At 41.1% G+C, this 24,255-nt stretch overlaps 1 protein-coding gene across 1 annotated transcript in view; it reads right to left on the bottom strand.

Annotated features, from left to right (window-relative positions):
* Positions 1-530: 530 nt before the first annotated feature.
* Positions 531-24,255, bottom strand: part of LOC138305118 (reelin-like) — a 133,449-nt gene continuing 109,724 nt past the window's right edge. The window contains exons 66-75 of the mRNA XM_069245518.1: positions 22,669-22,844; positions 21,004-21,110; positions 17,137-17,316; positions 16,035-16,258; positions 15,486-15,730; positions 14,991-15,145; positions 14,437-14,653; positions 12,916-13,030; positions 12,559-12,737; positions 531-4,258 (exon numbers count right to left, since the gene is read on the bottom strand). Of these exons, the coding sequence (XP_069101619.1) occupies positions 4,207-4,258; positions 12,559-12,737; positions 12,916-13,030; positions 14,437-14,653; positions 14,991-15,145; positions 15,486-15,730; positions 16,035-16,258; positions 17,137-17,316; positions 21,004-21,110; positions 22,669-22,844 (1,650 nt within the window). The 3' untranslated portion in view covers positions 531-4,206. The remainder of the gene's footprint in view (positions 4,259-12,558; positions 12,738-12,915; positions 13,031-14,436; positions 14,654-14,990; positions 15,146-15,485; positions 15,731-16,034; positions 16,259-17,136; positions 17,317-21,003; positions 21,111-22,668; positions 22,845-24,255) is intronic.

A 24,255-nucleotide genomic window follows, 5' to 3' on the forward strand; every position in this document is an offset into this window, starting at 1 on the left:
TGATGACTACGTCCGTACGTGTCAGTACATTTAAAGTTTGGAAAGGAAACAAAATGCAAATGTGAGGAACGCCTAGATAAGACTAAATCTTTTAACTTTACAACATCGGAGAACAAATTGTATCCATTAGTGCTTTTATAACAGTTTGAAAAATATGATTATAGAGTAACTGAGATTTTTTTTAGATCTGATTTCTTTAAAGATCCCTTCAGTTCTTTCTGAAAAGAGCGGTAACAAACTTCAAACATCAAAATCCAAGATGGAGACCGGCGGCCGGTCGGCTATCTTGTTGACCAATCTCTCCGAAAATGCAATACGCACAACTTGGGCACTTAGTAACTTAGGGAACATATCTATGAAATTTAAGACAGACTCCTTCCATGCTTTCTGTGAAAAAGTGGTAATAAGAAGAATCGGTAATGGAAGGACGGACGGACGAACTGACCACGGACGAAAGGCAAGTTGAATAGTCAACCATCTGATGACGGTGGACTAAAAGGTAATGGTTCAGTTAACACAAAGTCATGAAACTTGTTAGGTTATTGCTTTAATAGCATAATAAAACAAATACAACAGTATAAAACAAGAAGTGTTTGCGTTGGTAAAAACCACCAGGGTTGTTAACTATAAGCAGTATCACCACCCATAAGTACTTATATGTATAATTATACACTGAAGTCTTTCTTGCCTCATTAATACAATATCACTTACATTCAACAATAAAGAATATTTCCAAGCATATATTGACAGTTGGGATATTCCATGAGAAATAGGATAATTTAATACATGTGACGGGGACAAAGTTAAGTGGTAAACTTCATGACTGGAGCCTTATGATTGGAGGTGGTGGGAAACATTATTGGGGTAGAGTCACAGAGGTGATGTAGACAATATTGTACAAGTGGTGACAGTAACAAAATAATACATGCTTTTAAAGCTGATAGAAACCACAAGTGGTGGTGGATAATTTTATGGGTGGTGCCACAAGTGGTGAAAAGAGATGTAATGATGGATTCCATCAACAGCGATGCGAACTGGCAGTGATAAAGGTGGTGGTAGGGAACAATGAGGACAATGTGGTGAGGGGAAGCATGGTAATGAGGGTAACATTGGAATGAGTGCCACATGTGGTGGGGGACATTATGATGAGTACCACATGTGGTGATTGGAAACAATGATGGATGCCACAAGTGGTGATTGAAAACAATAATTGGTGCCATAAGTGGTGATTTGAATATAATGATAGGTGGTGGATAAAATTATTGGTGGAGCCACAAGTGGTGAAAAGAGATGTCATGATTGATTCCATCAACGGTGATTAGAACTGGCAACGACAAAGGTGGTAGGGAACACTAAGGGCAATGTGGTGAGGGGAAGTATGGTAATGAGGGTAACATTGGAATGAGTGCCACATGTGGTGGGGGACATTATGATGAGTACCACATATGGTGATTGGAAACAATGATGGATGCCACAAGTGGTGATTGAAAACAATGATGGGTGCCACAAGTAGTGATTGAAAATAATTATTTGATGGATGCCACAAGTGGTGACTGGAAATAATAATGATGGATGCCACAAGTGGAGATCGGAAACAATGATTGGTGCCACAAGTGGAAATTGGAAATGAAATAATGGGTGCCAAAAGCAGTGGTGGATAATATTATGGGTGGTACCACAAGTGGTGATTGAGAGATGTAATAAGGATTCCATCAACGGTGATGAGAATTGGTGACAAAGGTGGTAGGGAACACTGAGGGCAATGTGGTTAGGGGAAGTATGGTAATGAGGGTAACAATACAATGATGGGAGTCACAAGTGGTGATTCGAAACAATGATAGGTGCCACACGTGGTGATTGGAAATATAATGATGGGTGACCCAAGTGGTGATTGGAAACAATATTGGGTGCTCCAAGTGGTGATTGGAAACAATGATGGGTGCAACATGTGGTGATTGGAAAAATGATGGGTGCCACATATCGTGATTGGTAATATAATGATGGGTGCCACATGTAGTGATTGGAAACAATATTGGGTGCCACATATCGTGATTGGTAATAAAATGATTGCTGCCACATGTGGTGATTGGAAACAATGATGGGTGCCACATGTGGTGATTAGAAACAACGATGGGTGCCACATATCGTGATTGGTAATATAATGATTGGTGCCACATGTAGTGATTGGAAACAATGATGGGTGCCACATGTGGTGAATGATGGGCGCCACATGTGGTGATTGGAAACAATATTGGGTGCCACATATCGTGATTGGTAATATAATGATTGGTGCCACATGTGGTGATTGGAAACAATGATGGATGCCACATATCGTTATTGGTAATATAATAATGGGTGCCACAAGTGGTGATTGGAAACAATGATGGGTGCCACATGTGGTGAATGGAAACAATGATGGATGCCACAAGTGGTGATTGGAAAGAATGATAGATGCCACATGTTGTGATTTGAAACAGTGATGGATCCCACAAGTGGTGATTGGAAACAATGATGGGTGCCACAAGTGGTGATTGGAAACAATGATGGGTGCCACAAGTGGTGATTGGAAACAATGATGGGTGCCACAAGTGGTGAGGGGAAGCAATAATGGGTGCCACAAGTAGTGATTGGAAATAAAATGATGGGTGCCACAAGTGGTAATTGGAAATATGATAATTGCCACACATGGTGATTAAAAACAATGATGAGTGCCACAAGTGGTGATTGGAAACAATGATGGGTGCCACAAGTGGTTATTGGAAATATAATGTTTTGTGCAACAAGTGGTGATTTGAAACAATGATTGGTACCACAAGTGGTGATTGGAAACAATGATGGGTGCCACAACTGTTGATTTGAAACAACGATGGGTGCCACAAATGATGATTGGAAACAATAATGGGTGCCACAAGTGGTGATAAGCAACAATGATGGTGCCACAAGTGGTGATTGTAAATATAATGATGGATGTCACAAGTGGTGATTGAATACAATGATGAATGCCACAAGTTGTGACTGGAAATATAATGATAGATGCCACCAGTGCCACAAGTGGTGATTGGAAACAACGATGGGTGCCACAAGTTGTGATAAAAACAATGATGGGTGCCACAAGTGGTGATTGAAAACAATGATGGGTGCCACAAGTGGTGATTGGAAAGAATGATAGATGCCACATGTTGTGATTTGAATATAATGATAGGTGGTGGATAATATTATTGGTGGAGCCACAAGTGGTGAAAAGAGATGTCATGATGTCCATCAACGGCGATAAGAACTGGCAACGACAAAGGTGGTAGGGAACACTGAGGACAATGTGGTGAGGGGAAGTATGGTAATGAGGGTAACATTGGAATAAGTGCAACATGTGGTGGGGGACATTATGATGAATACCACATGTGGTGATTGAATATGATGATAGGTGTCACAAGAGGTGATTTGAAATATAATGATGGGTGCCACATGTGGTGATTATAAACATTGATGGGTGCCACAAGTGGTGATTGGAAATATAATTGGTGATAGGAAACAATGATGGGTGCCACAAATGGTGATTGTAAACAATGATGGGTGCCACAAGTGGTGATTGGACACAATGATTGGCACCACAAGTGGTGATTGGAAACAATGACTGGTGCCACAAATGGTGATTGGAAACAATTATGAGTTATGAAATATTAGAAAGTAACTACAATTGTGACATGTTGGGAAATGAGATCTTTATTGGGGCCATATGTGGTAGAATGACATTATTAATGACAAAGTATATATTTAATGACAAGAAACATTACCAGCAGTAGGTGCTATATGAAGATTATATCCTCAGCGAGTCCATATGTTACAAAGTGTTATATTTAGGAAATATTGTAAAACACTTGGGTCACAAGTTATTTGGGATCAGATTTAACATTACCAAAGTTTGTGTATTGTGTAAGAGAGAGATGAGCGAGATCTGTTTTATGTTACTGATGCTGTATTTATGTATGATCATGCTGTTGTACATGAAGTGACTAGCCACAGAATGTCATGAAGGTGTTCAGAAGTTAGTTTTATAAGTTTGAGTCTGTGTTAACTTCATTCCTATATCACACATTCATTTACATCCAGATATTTTGAATACAATCAATTAAATAAGATTAAATCCCAGGTAAATTTTATGGATGATCCAAATGTACATTGGTACAAATAAGTACAATAAAATCTCATTTACTCTCCTCTCCATTTACTTCGTCTGAATCTCGAAAAGGAATTATGATTTCTGGAAGATAAAGAAAATATTTGGGATTATAAAATATTGAAAATGCTTTGTTATTACATTATACATGTACGTGGTTGTATACTTGAGAAAAATATAACTAATATTAAACAAAATTTTGCATAACTCGAACATGAATTAAAATCTTTCACAAATATCTATATATCGCCATCACGACTTACATAATGATTTCTACAAGATCTATGACCCACTGGTTGTGTCCCTCCCTGTCGTGACTTACATTATGAATTCTACATGATCTATGACCCACAAGTTGTGTCCCACCCCGTCATGACTTACGTTATGATTTCTACAAGATCTATGACCCACTGGTTGTGTCCCTCCCCGTCGTGACTTACATTATGAATTCTACATTATCTATGACCCACAAGTTGTGTCCCACCCCGTCATGACTTACGTTATGATTTCTACAAGATCTATGACCCACTGGTTGTGTCCCTCCCCGTCATGACTTACGTTATGATTTCTACAAGATCTATGACCCACTGGTTGTGTCCCTCCCCGTCGTGACTTACGTTATGATTTCTACAAGATCTATGACCCACTGGTTGTGTCCCTCCCCGTCATGACTTACGTTATGATTTCTACAAGATCTATGACCCACTGGTTGTGTCCCTCCCCGTCATGACTTACGTTATGATTTCTACAAGATCTATGACCCACTGGTTGTGTCCCTCCCCGTCATGACTTACGTTATGATTTCTACAAGATCTATGACCCACTGGTTGTGTCCCTCCCCGTCGTGACTTACATTATGATTTCTACAAGATCTATGACCCACTGGTCGTGTGTCCCTCCCCGTCGTGACTTACGTTATGATTTCTACAAGATCTATGACCCACTGGTTGTGTCCCTCCCCGTCATGACTTACGTTATGATTTCTACAAGATCTATGACCCACTGGTTGTGTCCCTCCCCGTCATGACTTACGTTATGATTTCTACAAGATCTATGACCACTGGTTGTGTCCCTCCCCGTCATGACTTACTTATGATTTCTACAAGATCTATGACCCACTGGTGTGTCCCTGACTTACTTACATTATGATTTCTACAAGATCTATGACCCACTGGTTGTGTCCCTCCCCGTCATGACTTACATTATGATTTCTACAAGATCTATGACCCACTGGTTGTGTCCCTCCCCGTCATGACTTACGTTATGATTTCTACAAGATCTATGACCCACTGGTTGTGTCCCTCCCTGTGGTGACTTACATAATGATTTCTACAAGATCTATGACCCACTGGTTGTGTCCCTCCCCGTCGTGACTTACATAATGATTTCTACAAGATCTATGACCCACTGGTTGTGTCCCTCCCCGTGGTGACTTACATTATGATTTCTACAAGATCTATGACCCACTGGTTGTGTCCCTCCCCGTGGTGACTTACATAATGATTTCTACAAGATCTATGACCCACTGGTTGTGTCCCTCCCCGTCATGACTTACGTTATGATTTCTACAAGATCTATGACCCACTGGTTGTGTCCCTCCCCGTCATGACTTACGTTATGATTTCTACAAGATCTATGACCCACTGGTTGTGTCCCTCCCCGTCATGACTTACGTTATGATTTCTACAAGATCTATGACCCACTGGTTGTGTCCCTCCCCGTCATGACTTACGTTATGATTTCTACATGATCTATGACCCACTGGTTGTGTCCCTCCCCGTCATGACTTACGTTATGATTTCTACATGATCTATGACCCACTGGTTGTGTCCCTCCCCGTCATGACTTACGTTATGATTTCTACAAGATCTATGACCCACTGGTTGTGTCCCTCCCCGTCATGACTTACGTTATGATTTCTACAAGATCTATGACCCACTGGTTGTGTCCCTCCCCCCGTCATGACTTACGTTATGATTTCTACAAGATCTATGACCCACTGGTTGTGTCCCTCCCCGTCATGACTTACGTTATGATTTCTACAAGATCTATGACCCACTGGTTGTGTCCCTCCCCGTCATGACTTACGTTATGATTTCTACAAGATCTATGACCCACTGGTTGTGTCCCTCCCCGTCATGACTTACGTTATGATTTCTACAAGATCTATGACCCACTGGTTGTGTCCCTCCCCGTCATGACTTACGTTATGATTTCTAAATGATCTATGACCCACTGGTCGTGTCCCTCCCCGTCATGACTTACGTTATGATTTCTACAAGATCTATGACCCACTGGTCGTGTCCCTCCCCGTCATGACTTACGTTATGATTTCTACAAGATCTATGACCCACTGGTCGTGTCCCTCCCCGTCATGACTTACGTTATGATTTCTACAAGATCTATGACCCACTGGTCGTGTCCCTCCCCGTCATGACTTACGTTATGATTTCTACAAGATCTATGACCCACTGGTCGTGTCCCTCCCCGTCATGACTTACGTTATGATTTCTACAAGATCTATGACCCACTGGTTGTGTCCCTCCCCGTCATGACTTACGTTATGATTTCTACAAGATCTATGACCCACTGGTCGTGTCCCTCCCCGTCATGACTTACGTTATGATTTCTAAAAGATCTATGACCCACTGGTTGTGTCCCTCCCCGTCATGACTTACGTTATGATTTCTACAAGATCTATGACCCACTGGTTGTGTCCCTCCCTGTGGTGACTTACATAATGATTTCTACAAGATCTATGACCCACTGGTCGTGTCCCTCCCTGTCGTGACTTACGTTATGATTTCTACAAGATCTATGACCCACTGGTTGTGTCCCTCCCCGTCATGACTTACGTTATGATTTCTACAAGATCTATGACCCACTGGTCGTGTCTCTCCCCGTCATGACTTACGTTATGATTTCTAAAAGATCTATGACCCACTGGTTGTGTCCCTCCCCGTCATGACTTACGTTATGATTTCTACAAGATCTATGACCCACTGGTTGTGTCCCTCCCCGTCATGACTTACGTTATGATTTCTACAAGATCTATGACCCACTGGTTGTGTCCCTCCCCGTCATGACTTACGTTATGATTTCTACAAGATCTATGACCCACTGGTTGTGTCCCTCCCCGTCATGACTTACGTTATGATTTCTACAAGATCTATGACCCACTGGTTGTGTCCCTCCCCGTCATGACTTAGTTATGATTTCTACAAGATCTATGACCCACTGGTTGTGTCCCTCCCCGTCATGACTTACGTTATGATTTCTACAAGATCTATGACCCACTGGTTGTGTCCCTCCCCGTCATGACTTACGTTATGATTTCTACAAGATCTATGACCCACTGGTTGTGTCCCTCCCCGTCATGACTTACGTTATGATTTCTACAAGATCTATGACCCACTGGTTGTGTCCCTCCCCGTCATGACTTACGTTATGATTTCTACAAGATCTATGACCCACTGGTTGTGTCCCTCCCCGTCATGACTTACGTTATGATTTCTACAAGATCTATGACCCACTGGTTGTGTGTCCCTCCCCGTCATGACTTACGTTATGATTTCTACAAGATCTATGACCCACTGGTTGTGTCCCTCCCCGTCATGACTTACGTTATGATTTCTTCATGATCTATGACCCACTGGGTGTGTCCCTCCCCGTCATGACTTACGTTATGATTTCTACAAGATCTATGACCCACTGGTTGTGTCCCTCCCCGTCATGACTTACGTTATGATTTCTACAATGATCTATGACCCACTGGTTGTGTCCCTCCCCGTCATGACTTACGTTATGATTTCTACAAGATCTATGACCCACTGGTTGTGTCCCTCCCCGTCATGACTTACGTTATGATTTCTACAAGATCTATGACCCACTGGTGTGTCCTCCCGTCATGACTTAGTTATGATTTCTACAAGATCTATGACCCACTGGTGTGTCCCTCCCCGTCATGACTTACGTTATGATTTCTACAAGATCTATGACCTACTGGTTGTGTCCCTCCCCGTCGTGACTTACGTTATGATTTCTACAAGATCTATGACCCACTGGTTGTGTCCCTCCCCGTCATGACTTACGTTATGATTTCTACAAGATCTATGACCCACTGGTTGTGTCCCTCCCCGTCATGACTTACGTTATGATTTCTACAAGATCTATGACCCACTGGTTGTGTCCCTCCCCGTCATGACTTACGTTATGATTTCTACAAGATCTATGACCCACTGGTTGTGTCCCTCCCCGTCATGACTTACGTTATGATTTCTACAAGATCTATGACCCACTGGTTGTGTCCCTCCCCGTCATGACTTACGTTATGATTTCTACAAGATCTATGACCCACTGGTTGTGTCCCTCCCCGTCATGACTTACGTTATGATTTCTACAAGATCTATGACCCACTGGTTGTGTCCCTCCCCGTCATGACTTACGTTATGATTTCTACAAGATCTATGACCCACTGGTTGTGTCCCTCCCCGTCATGACTTACGTTATGATTTCTACAAGATCTATGACCCACTGGTTGTGTCCCTCCCCGTCATGACTTACGTTATGATTTCTACAAGATCTATGACCCACTGGTTGTGTCCCTCCCCGTCATGACTTACGTTATGATTTCTACAAGATCTATGACCCACTGGTTGTGTCCCTCCCCGTCATGACTTACGTTATGATTTCTACAAGATCTATGACCCACTGGTTGTGTCCCTCCCCGTCATGACTTACGTTATGATTTCTACAAGATCTATGACCCACTGGTTGTGTCCCTCCCCGTCATGACTTACGTTATGATTTCTACATGATCTATGACCCACTGGTTGTGTCCCTCCCCGTCATGACTTACGTTATGATTTCTACAAGATCTATGACCCACTGGTTGTGTCCCTCCCCGTCATGACTTACGTTATGATTTCTACAAGATCTATGACCCACTGGTTGTGTCCCTCCCCGTCATGACTTACGTTATGATTTCTACAAGATCTATGACCCACTGGTCGTGTCCCTCCCCGTCATGACTTACGTTATGATTTCTACAAGATCTATGACCCACTGGTTGTGTCCCTCCCCGTCATGACTTACGTTATGATTTCTACAAGATCTATGACCCACTGGTTGTGTCCCTCCCCGTCATGACTTACGTTATGATTTCTACAAGATCTATGACCCACTGGTCGTGTCCCTCCCCGTCATGACTTACGTTATGATTTCTACAAGATCTATGACCCACTGGTTGTGTCCCTCCCCGTCATGACTTACGTTATGATTTCTACAAGATCTATGACCCACTGGTGTGTCCCTCCCCGTCATGACTTACGTTATGATTTCTACAAGATCTATGACCCACTGGTTGTGTCCCTCCCCGTCATGACTTACGTTATGATTTCTACAAGATCTATGACCCACTGGTTGTGTCCCTCCCCGTCATGACTTACGTTATGATTTCTACAAGATCTATGACCCACTGGTTGTGTCCCTCCCGTTGACTTACTATGATTTCTAAAGATCTGACCCACTGGTGTGTCCCTCCCCGTCATGACTTACATAATGATTTCTACAAGATCTATGACCCACTGGTTGTGTCCCTCCCCGTCATGACTTACGTTATGATTTCTACAAGATCTATGACCCACTGTGTCCGTGTGACTTACTATGATTTCTACCCGTCATGACTTACGTGACTTATGATTTCTACAAGATCTATGACCCACTGGTTGTGTCCCTCCCCGTCATGACTTACGTTATGATTTCTACAAGATCTATGACCCACTGGTTGTGTCCCTCCCCGTCGTAACTTACGTTATGATTTCTACAAGATCTATGACCCACTGGTCGTGTCCCTCCCCGTCATGACTTACGTTATGATTTCTACAAGATCTATGACCCACTGGTGTGTCCCTCCCCGTCATGACTTACGTTATGATTTCTACAAGATCTATGACCCACTGGTTGTGTCCCTCCCCGTCATGACTTACGTTATGATTTCTACAAGATCTATGACCCACTGGTTGTGTCCCTCCCCGTCATGACTTACGTTATGATTTCTACAAGATCTATGACCCACTGGTTGTGTCCCTCCCCGTCATGACTTACGTTATGATTTCTACAAGATCTATGACCCACTGGTTGTGTCCCTCCCCGTCATGACTTACGTTATGATTTCTACAAGATCTATGACCCACTGGTTGTGTCCCTCCCCGTCATGACTTACGTTATGATTTCTACAAGATCTATGACCCACTGGTTGTGTCCCTCCCCGTCATGACTTACGTTATGATTTCTACAAGATCTATGACCCACTGGTTGTGTCCCTCCCCGTCATGACTTACGTTATGATTTCTACAAGATCTATGACCCACTGGTTGTGTCCCTCCCCGTCATGACTTACGTTATGATTTCTACAAGATCTATGACCCACTGGTTGTGTCCCTCCCCGTCATGACTTACGTTATGATTTCTACAAGATCTATGACCCACTGGTTGTGTCCCTCCCCGTCATGACTTACGTTATGATTTCTACAAGATCTATGACCACTGTGTGTCCCTCCCTGGTATGATTTCTGTCTATGACCTCCCTCCCCGTCATGACTTACGTTATGATTTCTACAAGATCTATGACCCACTGGTTGTGTCCCTCCCCGTCATGACTTACGTTATGATGATTTCTACAAGATCTATGACCCACTGGTCGTGTCCCTCCCCGTCATGACTTACGTTATGATTTCTACAAGATCTATGACCCACTGGTTGTGTCCCTCCCCGTCATGACTTACGTTATGATTTCTACAAGATCTATGACCCACTGGTTGTGTCCCTCCCCGTCATGACTTACGTTATGATTTCTACAAGATCTATGACCCACTGGTTGTGTCCCTCCCCGTCATGACTTACGTTATGATTTCTACAAGATCTATGACCCACTGGTTGTGTCCCTCCCCGTCATGACTTCGTTATGATTCTTATGATTTCTAATGATCTATGACCCACTGGTTGTGTCCCCCCGTCATGACTTACGTTATGATTTCTACAAGATCTATGACCCACTGGTTGTGTCCCTCCCCGTCATGACTTACGTTATGATTTCTACAAGATCTATGACCCACTGGTTGTGTCCCTCCCCGTCATGACTTACGTTATGATTTCTACAAGATCTATGACCCACTGGTTGTGTCCCTCCCCGTCATGACTTACGTTATGATTTCTACAAGATCTATGACCCACTGGTCGTGTCCCTCCCCGTCATGACTTACGTTATGATTTCTACATGATCTATGACCCACTGGTTGTGTCCCTCCCCGTCATGACTTACGTTATGATTTCTACAAGATCTATGACCCACTGGTTGTGTCCCTCCCCGTCATGACTTACGTTATGATTTCTACAAGATCTATGACCCACTGGTCGTGTCCCTCCCCGTCATGACTTACGTTATGATTTCTACAAGATCTATGACCCACTGGTTGTGTCCCTCCCCGTCATGACTTACGTTATGATTTCTACAAGATCTATGACCCACTGGTTGTGTCCCTCCCCGTCATGACTTACGTTATGATTTCTACAAGATCTATGACCCACTGGTTGTGTCCCTCCCCGTCATGACTTACGTTATGATTTCTACAAGATCTATGACCCACTGGTTGTGTCCCTCCCCGTCGTGACTTACGTTATGATTTCTACAAGATCTATGACCCACTGGTTGTGTCCCTCCCCGTCGTGACTTACGTTATGATTTCTACAAGATCTATGACCCACTGGTTGTGTCCCTCCCCGTCATGACTTACGTTATGATTTCTACAAGATCTATGACCCACTGGTCGTGTCCCCTCCCCGTCGTGACTTACGTTATGATTTCTACAAGATCTATGACCCACTGGTTGTGTCCCTCCCCGTCATGACTTACGTTATGATTTCTACAAGATCTATGACCCACTGGTTGTGTCCCTCCCCGTCGTGACTTACGTTATGATTTCTACAAGATCTATGACCCACTGGTTGTGTCCCTCCCCGTCATGACTTACGTTATGATTTCTACAAGATCTATGACCCACTGGTTGTGTCCCTCCCCGTCATGACTTACGTTATGATTTCTACAAGATCTATGACCCACTGGTTGTGTCCCTCCCCGTCATGACTTACGTTATGATTTCTACAAGATCTATGACCCACTGGTTGTGTCCCTCCCCGTCATGACTTACGTTATGATTTCTACAAGATCTATGACCCACTGGTTGTGTCCCTCCCCGTCATGACTTACGTTATGATTTCTACAAGATCTATGACCCACTGGTTGTGTCCCTCCCCGTCATGACTTACGTTATGATTTCTACAAGATCTATGACCCACTTGTCGTGTCCCTCCCCGTCGTGACTTACATTATGATTTCTACATGATCTATGGCCCACTGGTCGTGTCCCTTCCCGTCATGGACTGGCTGCCACCATCTGAATTGTACACCATTAGCTCTTGCGTCCCCTGGTAAGTTGTATGCTGCCCTTTTGGGATTAAGGTAATCTTCTGGATCATGCCTAGCTAGAAGTTTCCAGTGTATTCCCTGAAAAAATGCATGTTCATTTCAAATCATGCTCAATGTGACATCCTGTAAATTAGTTTTGCAATCGACATGACTATTGGTTATGTTTTTTTATTTTATCATATCAAGAAAGTCAGACATGCATGTAGCAAGTTAGACTTACAGAATAGTTAACTGATATAAAGGAGTGATGACCTACCTTATCTACAGTGTACTGTAATAACACCCCACGATACTGAACACCTGTACCAGTCCGTACATTACACGTCGACGTTTGTGCCCGACATCCTATCTGTAGCACAAACATTATTTTGCTGAAAAAGAAAATTTATTAAAAGTTATTGCAGATTTCATGTAACCCTGCAGAAAAATAGAGGAAAAATTGCTATTTCCAATCAAATTATTGAATTAGAAGTTATGTAAAGAGAGGTTACGTGATAATGATGATTTATTTGGTTTTGATTGTAACAGATGCATACTTCAACAAGAGGCCAATGGCCTGGTAGCGCGATGGTCCAGTTCATAAATGTCCAATGATAGGTTTTGCCTGATTTTCTTGATTTACACTTATATGCACTGTTTGAACTACATGTATTCATTAATTCGGACAATTCAAATGATGACTGGTATTTCTACAATTATGGTATTAAAACAATCATACCAATTCTTTTAAGATAGCTGATGTTACTTATCAAATGTAAAATAGATTGACAGTTTTATAAAAACAAAAAGTTGACTTGTACAGAATTATTTTTTTCTGAGCAGGATTTTAGTGTGAGCGTATGCAGAAGCAGCATCTTTATAGTGTGAATAGTGTTTGGACCAATTTAAATAGAATCATCTTAACTATAAATGAGAACATTTAATAAAAATTCGGACATTTAACAATGCCGTTAATTCAAACTTATCAGAATATTGCAATATGATAAAAAATAATTGGGTCAATTTTTTCCTGCAGTGATTCCTTGTCGGTATCACACATGTACTACTATATATATTTTACAAGGATACCTGCTGGAGGAGGGCATAATTCATTATAAGTGACAGAAAAATTCAAAGATATTTGGCTATCCTGGTTATAAGAGGTAAGCTGAATTAGCTTTAATATGTTGAAATTACGTAATAACTTATCTTATATCACATTTTCTTCAACAAAATATAAATTTCACAATTAAGGTAGTAATTTAATTTAATGCCCAAGTTATATTGGCTGAATCTCAGCACAACGGAATGTGTACTACGGGTCAGCAAATTGACAATGGCAGCTACAGGCGAGCCTTTCCCAGGGCCTTGATAACAAAATACATTAATTAACTTGCAACCATTGTTTTTCCCTTTAACCATTAATAACTAATATATTTAATTCCCCAAAATAGAGTTTATGTCTGTTTGTCGCCAAATTTTATCAGTTCCGTCCTTATCTATAACTACATGTCTCTGCAAAATTTCATTTCTGTTAATGAAATATAACTTGAGATATCCTGTTCATAAGGTGATTTCCAAAACCAGTGGTCATGCTATAAGCAACTATGGAGCTATATGCTCCATTGTGCTAAAAACTAGCTTTAAAGTAGCAATATAGACCAATGATTTTCCACTTATTACAAAATACACAAAATCATTTGATAGATTACAAGTCAAGTTATCTTTAAGATTGTTTTGATTTTACATCATTATGAATACTATCTGGTAAATGTAAGATATCATGATGATAGTGTACCTGGCTTTTCTTAGATCCATTTCCACTGTAACCATTTGTCGTAAGCCACAGTCATTGAAGTAGAGTGTTTTACCATGAGCGTACGGCAGCAGGGCACCACATCCGAACCCTATTCCCCCTCCAGTAATGGTGTCCCAGTAAAACTTAAACACCCCACCTTCAAATGAATCCGACATTTTCCGTAGTAGGTGTCTCGTTATTTTCTCACATGATAATCCTAAAATAAACATTTAAGATATGAAACAAAATCACTGGTCATTTATGGTTACGGTTCATTTTCCTTAACAGGCAGATATATTTTGATAAAGTTTCTTGGAGTAATAGCCCAGAATAGAAAGGAAACTGTAAATTGAACATTTTGCCTAAGTTTCCATGGTAACACAATAAATATCAAAAATGGAAGTTTATCGAAAGACACAGCTTGGGCACTAGCTTGACACATACAGAAATATCATGGAGCCCAGTTTGATTTTGGAGTTATAGTCTGGAAATGATGAACGGATCCTATCTCAATGACCCTGCATGTATTCTCCACAAACGTATATATCATTTACCTGTGTAACCTTGGTGACAGTGACAGCTACCAGACAGACACGCCCCCCTGCCACTACACATGCCCGGACACTTCTCCCCGACATATACATCATCCAGGGCCCACGAAGAAGCGGATGAATTGGTGGCTTCCTGTATCCATCGGAATCTGGTCACACTGGAAAGAAGCACAACCTAATCATACTTAGTGTTTCTTGAAATTTCATTGTTTGTTGAAGCTCTAGAAAAACAAGAGGCTCCAATAGGAGTTTTTCTATGCCAGTTTCTGTGGCCATGTTGGGTGTCTGTTCCAGTAATATCAAAGTCTCCACCTTGTATTATACCAGTATTTAATCAATCCTAAAGATTGAAGCTTAAAAAATAGTATAGGTAAACCATAACTGTCCCACCATTTTACAATATGATAATCATAACGGTTGTGCTAAGATATTTTGAAACTGAAAGTGAATACTGTACTTTATTTCGGTGTTTTGTGATCACTTCTGTTCACCAGTTACCTTGAGTAGACAGTGTCAGGGAGGTCGATGGTGACCCAGGTCCACGAGGGGTTGCCCTCGGGTGAATATTCACTAGCAGAGTGGTAGTGGCTAGGCCGACAGTCAGTCTGCATACCGTTAAGGTCAGGTAAACACAAAGGCTGGACATACTCCCAGCGGTCAGTGGCTGGATTCTTGTTATACATCAGTTTGACAGGAGAGTTAGAGGCACAGTGGTCTGGCTGACCATTACAACCCACAACTATCTGGAAAGACAACAAACAAACTGAATATCTACTACAAACAACAGATGCTTATTACAAAAACTTGATTTTTTAATCTATCATTTCAACTGGGTGATTTGAGAAACAACGTTCCTTATGAAAATTAAACAGATTATAAACAAGCTGTTTCTTTAATATAGGTCAAATCTCAAAATATAGGTCACTATTATCTACATTTTTCCCCTTGAACTCGCTAGTCTACCTTTTTACTTTGTGACCCAAATATAAATTTTCAGTATCAAGTAATGTATATGTTAAAATATAGGTCACATAATCCTTAGCTTACCCTAAACTGTAACATGTAGTTGTGTTGGACAATTATTTGTTTAGAGGTGAAGCTCCGTGTGCCTTTTCCTTCGTCCCAGGCTACAGCATAACCATTAGTGGTACACACATGTTCACGTATTACACCGCGAGGGGTAAACTCCCAGGGTGCATCACTCTGGATATCTTCAGCCTCTGTATCATCAAATGACAACTGCATCTCACTAGGGTTGATCTCGGTACCACCTACAAAAACAAGTTTGTGCAGTCAAATCTGTTAGACTCAATGTGACTCAATCCTGACGTTAATTTAAACCTTGTCCAAATATAAAAATTGTAATCTCCCACTGGGGCCCCACTGTATATAGTACATACAAATATATATATCGTCTACCTCCTTCTGGGAACCCCAATGTATATACATAACTATATAGACATCGTCTATCTCCCACTGGGGGTTCCATTGTATATACATACCTATAAAGACATCGTCTATCTCCCACTAGGGCCCCACTGTATATACATACCTATATAGACGTCGTCTATCTCCCTTTAGGGGCCCCACTGTATATACATACCTATATCGACGTCGTCTATCTCCTTCTGGGAGCCCCACTGTATATACATTCCTATATAGACGTCATCTATCTCCCTCTAGGGGGCCCCAATGTATATACATACCTATATAGATGTCGTCTATCTCCCACTAGGGCCCCACTGTATATACATACCTATATAGATATCGTCTATCTCCCACTAGGGCCCCACTGTATATACATAACTATATAGATGTTTTCTATCTCCCACTTGGACCCCATTGTATATAGATGTCATCTATCTCCCTCTAGGGGGCCCCACTGTATAAACATACCTATATAGACGTCGTCTATCTCCCTCTAGTGGGCCCAACTGTATATACATACTTATATAGACGTCGTCTACCTCCCTCTGGGGGCCCAACTGTATATACATACCTATATAGTTGTCGTCTACCTCCCACTAGGGGCCCCACTGCATATATATACCTATATAGACGTCGTCTACCTCCCTCTGGAGCCCTACTGTATATATATACCTATAAAGACGTTGTCTATCTCCCACTAGGCCCCACTGTATATACATACCTATATAGATGTCATCTATCTCCCACTGGGGGCCCCACTGTGTGTATCCTTCAGATAATGGCTGCCACCATCGGACTTTGGTGCTGTCAGTTCTGGCTCCTTGAGGCAGTAGAATGTAGTCCTTCTTTATCTCCTGGTAACTGGCGTAGTCTAGTATGTGGAGGGTTTCCCAGTAAATACCTACACACATGTCAGAACAATGGGTATTACAACAGAAACTCTAGTATGTGGAGGGTTTCCCAGTAAATACCTACACACATGTCAGAACAATGGGTATTACAACAGAAACTCTAGTATGTGGAGGGTTTCCCAGTAAATACCTACACACATGTCAGAACAATGGGTATTACAACAGAAACTCTAGTATGTGGAGGGTTTCCCAGTACATACCTACACACATGTCAGAACAATGGGTATTACAACAGAAACTCTAGTATGTGGAGGGTTTCCTAGTAAATACCTACACAAATATCAGAACAATGGGTATTACAACAGAAACTCTAGTATGTGTAGGGTTTCCCAGTACATACCTACACACATGTCAGAACAATGGGTATTACAACAGAAACTCTAGTATGTGTAGGGTTTCCCAGTACATACCTACACACATGTCAGAACAATGGGTATTACAACAGAAACTCTAGTATGTGGAGGGTTTCCCAGTAAATACCTACACACATGTCAGAACAATGGGTATTACAACAGAAACTCTAGTATGTGGAGGGTTTCCCAGTACATACCTACACACATGTCAGAACAATGGGTATTACAACAGAAACTCTAGTATGTGGAGGGTTTCCCAGTACATACCTACACAAATATCAGAACAATGGGTATTACAACAGAAACTCTAGTATGTGGAGGGTTTCCTTAGTAAATACCTACACAAATATCAGAACAATGGGTATTACAACAGAAACTCTAGTATGTGTAGGGTTTCCCAGTACATACCTACACACATGTCAGAACAATGGGTATTACAACAGAAACTCTAGTATGTGTAGGGTTTCCCAGTACATACCTACACAAATATCAGAACAATGGGTATTACAACAGAAACTCTAGTATGTGGAGGGTTTCCTAGTAATACCTACACAAATATCAGAACAATGGGTATTACAACAGAAACTCTAGTATGTGGAGGGTTTCCCAGTAATACCTACACACATGTCAGAACAATGGGTATTACAACAGAAACTCTAGTATGTGGAGGGTTTCCCAGTAAATACCTACACAAATTCAGAACAATGGGTATTACAACAGAAACTCTAGTATGTGGAGGGTTTCCCAGTAAATACCTACACACATGTCAGAACAATGTGTATTACAACATAAACTCTAGTATGTTGAGGGTTTCCCAGTAAATACCTACACAAATGCCAGAACAATGGGTATTACAACAGAAACTCTAGTATGTTGAGGGTTTCCTAGTAAATACCTACACACATGTCAGAACAATGTGTATTACAACAGAAACTCTAGTATGTGTAGGGTTTCCCAGTACATACCTACACACATGTCAGAACAATGGGTATTACAACAGAAACTCTAGTATGTGTAGGGTTTCCCAGTACATACCTACACAAATATCAGAACAATGGGTATTACAACAGAAACTCTAGTATGTGGAGGGTTTCCTAGTAAATACCTACACACATGTCAGAACAATGGGTATTACAACAGAAACTCTAGTATGTGGAGGGTTTCCCAGTACATACCTACAAACATGTCAGAACAATGGGTATTACAACAGAAACTCTAGTATGTGGAGGGTTTCCTAGTAAATACCTACACACAATGTCAGAACAATGGGTATTACAACAGAAACTCTAGTATGTGGAGGGTTTCCCAGTACATACCTACAAACATGTCAGAACAATGGGTATTACAACAGAAACTCTAGTATGTGGAGGGTTTCCCAGTACATACCTACACAAATATCAGAACAATGGGTATTACAACAGAAACTCTAGTATGTGGAGGGTTTCCTAGTAAATACCTACACACATGTCAGAACAATGGGTATTACAACAGAAACTCTAGTATGTGGAGGGTTTCCCAGTACATACCTACACACATGTCAGAACAATGGGTATTACAACAGAAACTCTAGTATGTGGAGGGTTTCCTAGTAAATACCTACACAAATATCAGAACAATGGGTATTACAACAGAAACTCTAGTATGTGGAGGGTTTCCAGTAATACCTACACACATGTCAGAACAATGGGTATTACAACAGAAACTCTAGTATGTGGAGGGTTTCCAGTAATACCTACACAACATGTCAGAACAATGGGTATTACAACAGAAACTCTAGTATGTGGAGGGTTTCCTAGTAAATACCTACACAAATATCAGAACAATGGGTATTACAACAGAAACTCTAGTATGTGGAGGGTTTCCCAGTACATACCTACACACATGTCAGAACAATGGGTATTACAACAGAAACTCTAGTATGTGGAGGGTTTCCCAGTACATACCTACACACATGTCAGAACAATGGGTATTACAACAGAAACTCTAGTATGTGGAGGGTTTCCCAGTAAATACCTACACAAATGTCAGAACAATGGGTATTACAACAGAAACTCTAGTATGTGGAGGGTTTCCTAGTAAATATCTACACACAAATATCAGAACAATGGGTATTACAACAGAAACTCTAGTATGTGGAGGGTTTCCCAGTACATACCTACACACATGTCAGAACAATGGGTATTACAACAGAAACTCTAGTATGTGGAGGGTTTCCCAGTAAATACCTACACACATGTCAGAACAATGTGTATTACAACAGAAACTCTAGTATGTGGAGGGTTTCCCAGTACATACCTACACACATGTCAGAACAATGGGTATTACAACAGAAACTCTAGTATGTGGAGGGTTTCCCAGTAAATACCTACACACAAATATCAGAACAATGGGTATTACAACAGAAACTCTAGTATGTGGAGGGTTTCCCAGTACATACCTACACACATGTCAGAACAATGGGTATTACAACAGAAACTCTAGTATGTGGAGGGTTTCCCAGTAAATACCTACACACATGTCAGAACAATGTGTATTACAACAGAAACTCTAGTATGTGGAGGGTTTCCCAGTACATACCTACACACATGTCAGAACAATGGGTATTACAACAGAAACTCTAGTATGTGGAGGGTTTCCCAGTAAATACCTACACACAAATATCAGAACAATGGGTATTACAACAGAAACTCTAGTATGTGGAGGGTTTCCCAGTACATACCTACACACATGTCAGAACAATGGGTATTACAACAGAAACTCTAGTATGTGGAGGGTTTCCCAGTACATACCTACACACATGTCAGAACAATGTGTATTACAACAGAAACTCTAGTATGTGGAGGGTTTCCCAGTACATACCTACACAAATATCAGAACAATGTGTATTACAACAGAAACTCTAGTATGTGGAGGGTTTCCCAGTACATACCTACACAAATATCAGAACAATGGGTATTACAACAGAAACTCTAGTATGTTGAGGGTTTCCTAGTAAATACCTACACACATGTCAGAACAATGGGTATTACAACAGAAACTCTAGTATGTGGAGGGTTTCCCAGTAAATACCTACACAAATATCAGAACAATGGGTATTACAACAGAAACTCTAGTATGTGGAGGGTTTCCCAGTACATACTTACACAAATATCTTCTATTAAGTAAATTTTCAAATATTATAAATAATTTAATTGTGAAATTTATTATGTTTATTTATTAGTTGGGCAAACTTAAAAAAAAAACAGTCTAAAAGTGAGTTTAGGACCTACTTGAAAAAAACATACTCTGGCAAAATTCCAGACGAGTTGATTTTGTTTGACTCACCGTTATCTGTGGAGTACTGGAGTATAACACTGTGTCGTGAGGAGGACGGAGGGAAACATCCTGGTCCTGGGCCAGCTCCACCAATCACAGCATAGTATTGTATAAACCTAACAATATACAAATGTATACGGCACCAGTGCTATTATTTATTATAATAAATAAACAAATTATCTTCTATGGACAGTGGAATCTTGTTATTACTTGAACTCACAAATTAGAGTACTCAAACAATCTGTTTTATTGGAAAATTTTTGTTGGTCCCAACAATAATCCTAGTACATTTTGTATGTTAAACACAAAGTTCTTGGTTAACTTATTTTAAGGTGGTCCTGCAGGCTTTCAGTAAAACATGTTTCCTTCATCTTAGAAACAATTAAAAATCTTTACAAGAAATACAAGAGGCCCAGAGGGCCTGTATCACTCACCTGATATTTTATTACCAAATAGTGTTCTGAATACAGGTTCATTGTTTCTTTTCTGAAGGAATTTAAATATTTACCTATAATTATCCTAATGGATCCCTTCCCCCAAGGATAATCCTGGCCAAATCTGATTTCATTCCATGCAGAACTCTATGACTAGTAGCGATTTCAACCTCTATTTCCGCTATTGGGCCCCACCCCTCCTGCCCCCAGAGGGCCAGAGCCAATTTTTTTTTTAAAATCTGTTCCCCTTCCCTCAAGGATGTTTCTGGCCAAATGTGGTGACAATTCATGTAGAACTTTATGAGTAGTAGCGATTTAAAGGCTTTACCTATATTTCCCCTCTTGGGCTCCTTTCCTCCAGCTCCTGGTGGGTCAGCGCCATTTATACAAACTCTGTCCCACTTCCCCAAGGATGTTTCTTGCCAAATCTGGTTGCAATCCATGTAAAACTCTATGACTAGTAGCGATTTAAAGGAAATGTTGACGGACGGACGATGGACGCCGCACCATGACATAAGATCACCAGCCATTAGGGACAGGTGCGCTTAATATGATCAATATTTACTTGACTTGCCTGGTCTATCTACAAGACCTATCTTTACTTGACTTACCTGGTCTATCTACCTGACCTATATTTACTTGACTTGCCTGGTCTATCTACCTGACCTATATTTACTTGACTTACCTTGTCTATCTACCTAACCTATCTTTACTTGACTTACCTTGTCTATCTATCTGACCTATCTTTACTTGACTTGCCTGGTCTATCTACAAGACCTATCTTTACTTGACTTGCCTGGTCTATCTACCTGACCTATATTTACTTGACTTGCCTGGTCTATCTACCTGACCTATATTTACTTGACTTACCTTGTCTATCTACCTGACCAATATTTACTTGACTTACCTGGTCTATCTACCTGACCTATCTTTACTTGACTTACCTGGTCTATCTACCTAACCTATCTTTACTTGACTTACCTTGTCTATCTATCTGACCTATCTTTACTTGACTTACCTTGTCTATCTACCTGAACTATATTTACTTGACTTACCTTGTCTATCTACCTGACCTATCTTTACTTGACTTACCTGGTCTATCTACCTGACCTATCTTTACTTGACTTACCTTGTCTATCTACCTGACCTATCTTTACTTGACTTACCTGTTCTATCTATCTGACCTATCTTTACTTGACTTACCTGGTCTATCTATCTGACGTATCTTTACTTGACTTACCTGGCATTACGAAGGTCAAGGTTGCCTGTCACAAGTTGTCTGTTACCTGGTCCTGACATCACCATGGCTGCGTCTTCCACTAAACCATGACATCCAGTACCAACATGGCCACCCTGGACTAGAGACCACTTAGTTTTATCTACACCCAGTCCTTCAAAATTATCCTTCAAGTATGCCTAAAACATTTAAATTATCCTTCAAGTAAGCCTAAAACACCTGAAACGTTTAAATTATCCTTCAAGTAAGCCTGAAACATTAAAATTATCATTCAAGAACGTCTAAAACATTCAAATGCTCCTTCAGGTACGCCTGAAACATTAAAATTATCATTCAAGAACGTCTAAAACATTCAAATGCTCCTTCAGGTACGCCTGAAACATTAAAATTATCATTCAAGAACGTCTAAAACATTCAAATGCTCCTTCAGGTACGCCTGAGACATTAAAATCATTCTTCAAGTACGCCTGAAACATTTAGATTATCATTACAGGGTTGACAGATGATAGGTAATTACAGTCAGTACTTACAGGGTTGACAGATGATAGGTAACTACAGTCAGTACTTACAGGGTTGACAGATGATAGGTGACTACAGTCAGTACTTACAGGGTTGACAGATGATAGGTGACTACAGTCAGTACTTACAGGGTTGACAGATGATAGGTGACTACAGTCAGTACTTACAGGGTTGACAGATGATAGGTGACTACAGTCAGTACTTACAGGGTTGACAGATGATAGGTGACTACAGTCAGTACTTACAGGGTTGACAGATGATAGGTGACTACAGTCAGTACTTACATGGTTGACAGATGATAGGTGACTACAGTCAGTACTTACAGGGTTGACAGATGATAGGTAACTACAGTCAGTACTTACAGGGTTGACAGATGATAGGTGACTACAGTCAGTACTTACAGGGTTGACAGATGATAGGTGACTACAGTCAGTACTTACAGGGTTGACAGATGATAGGTAACTACAGTCAGTACTTACAGGGTTGACAGATGATAGGTGACTACAGTCAGTACTTACAGGGTTGACAGATGATAGGTGACTACAGTCAGTACTTACAGGGTTGACAGATGATAGGTGACTACAGTCAGTACTTACAGGGTTGACAGATGATAGGTGACTACAGTCAGTACTTACAGGGTTGACAGATGATAGGTGACTACAGTCAGTACTTACAGGGTTGACAGATGATAGGTGACTACAGTCAGTACTTACAGGGTTGACAGATGATAGGTGACTACAGTCAGTACTTACAGGGTTGACAGATGATAGGTGACTACAGTCAGTACTTACAGGGTTGACAGATGATAGGTGACTACAGTCAGTACTTACAGGGTTGACAGATGATAGGTGACTACAGTCAGTACTTACAGGGTTGACAGATGATAGGTGACTACAGTCAGTACTTACAGGGTTGACAGATGATAGGTGACTACAGTCAGTACTTACAGGGTTGACAGATGATAGGTGACTACAGTCAGTACTTACAGGGTTGACAGATGATAGGTGACTACAGTCAGTACTTACAGGGTTGACAGATGATAGGTGACTACAGTCAGTACTTACAGGGTTG

This window comes from Argopecten irradians, chromosome 12 (genome assembly GCF_041381155.1).
Source record: "Argopecten irradians isolate NY chromosome 12, Ai_NY, whole genome shotgun sequence".
Taxonomy (NCBI): Eukaryota; Metazoa; Mollusca; class Bivalvia; order Pectinida; family Pectinidae; genus Argopecten; species Argopecten irradians.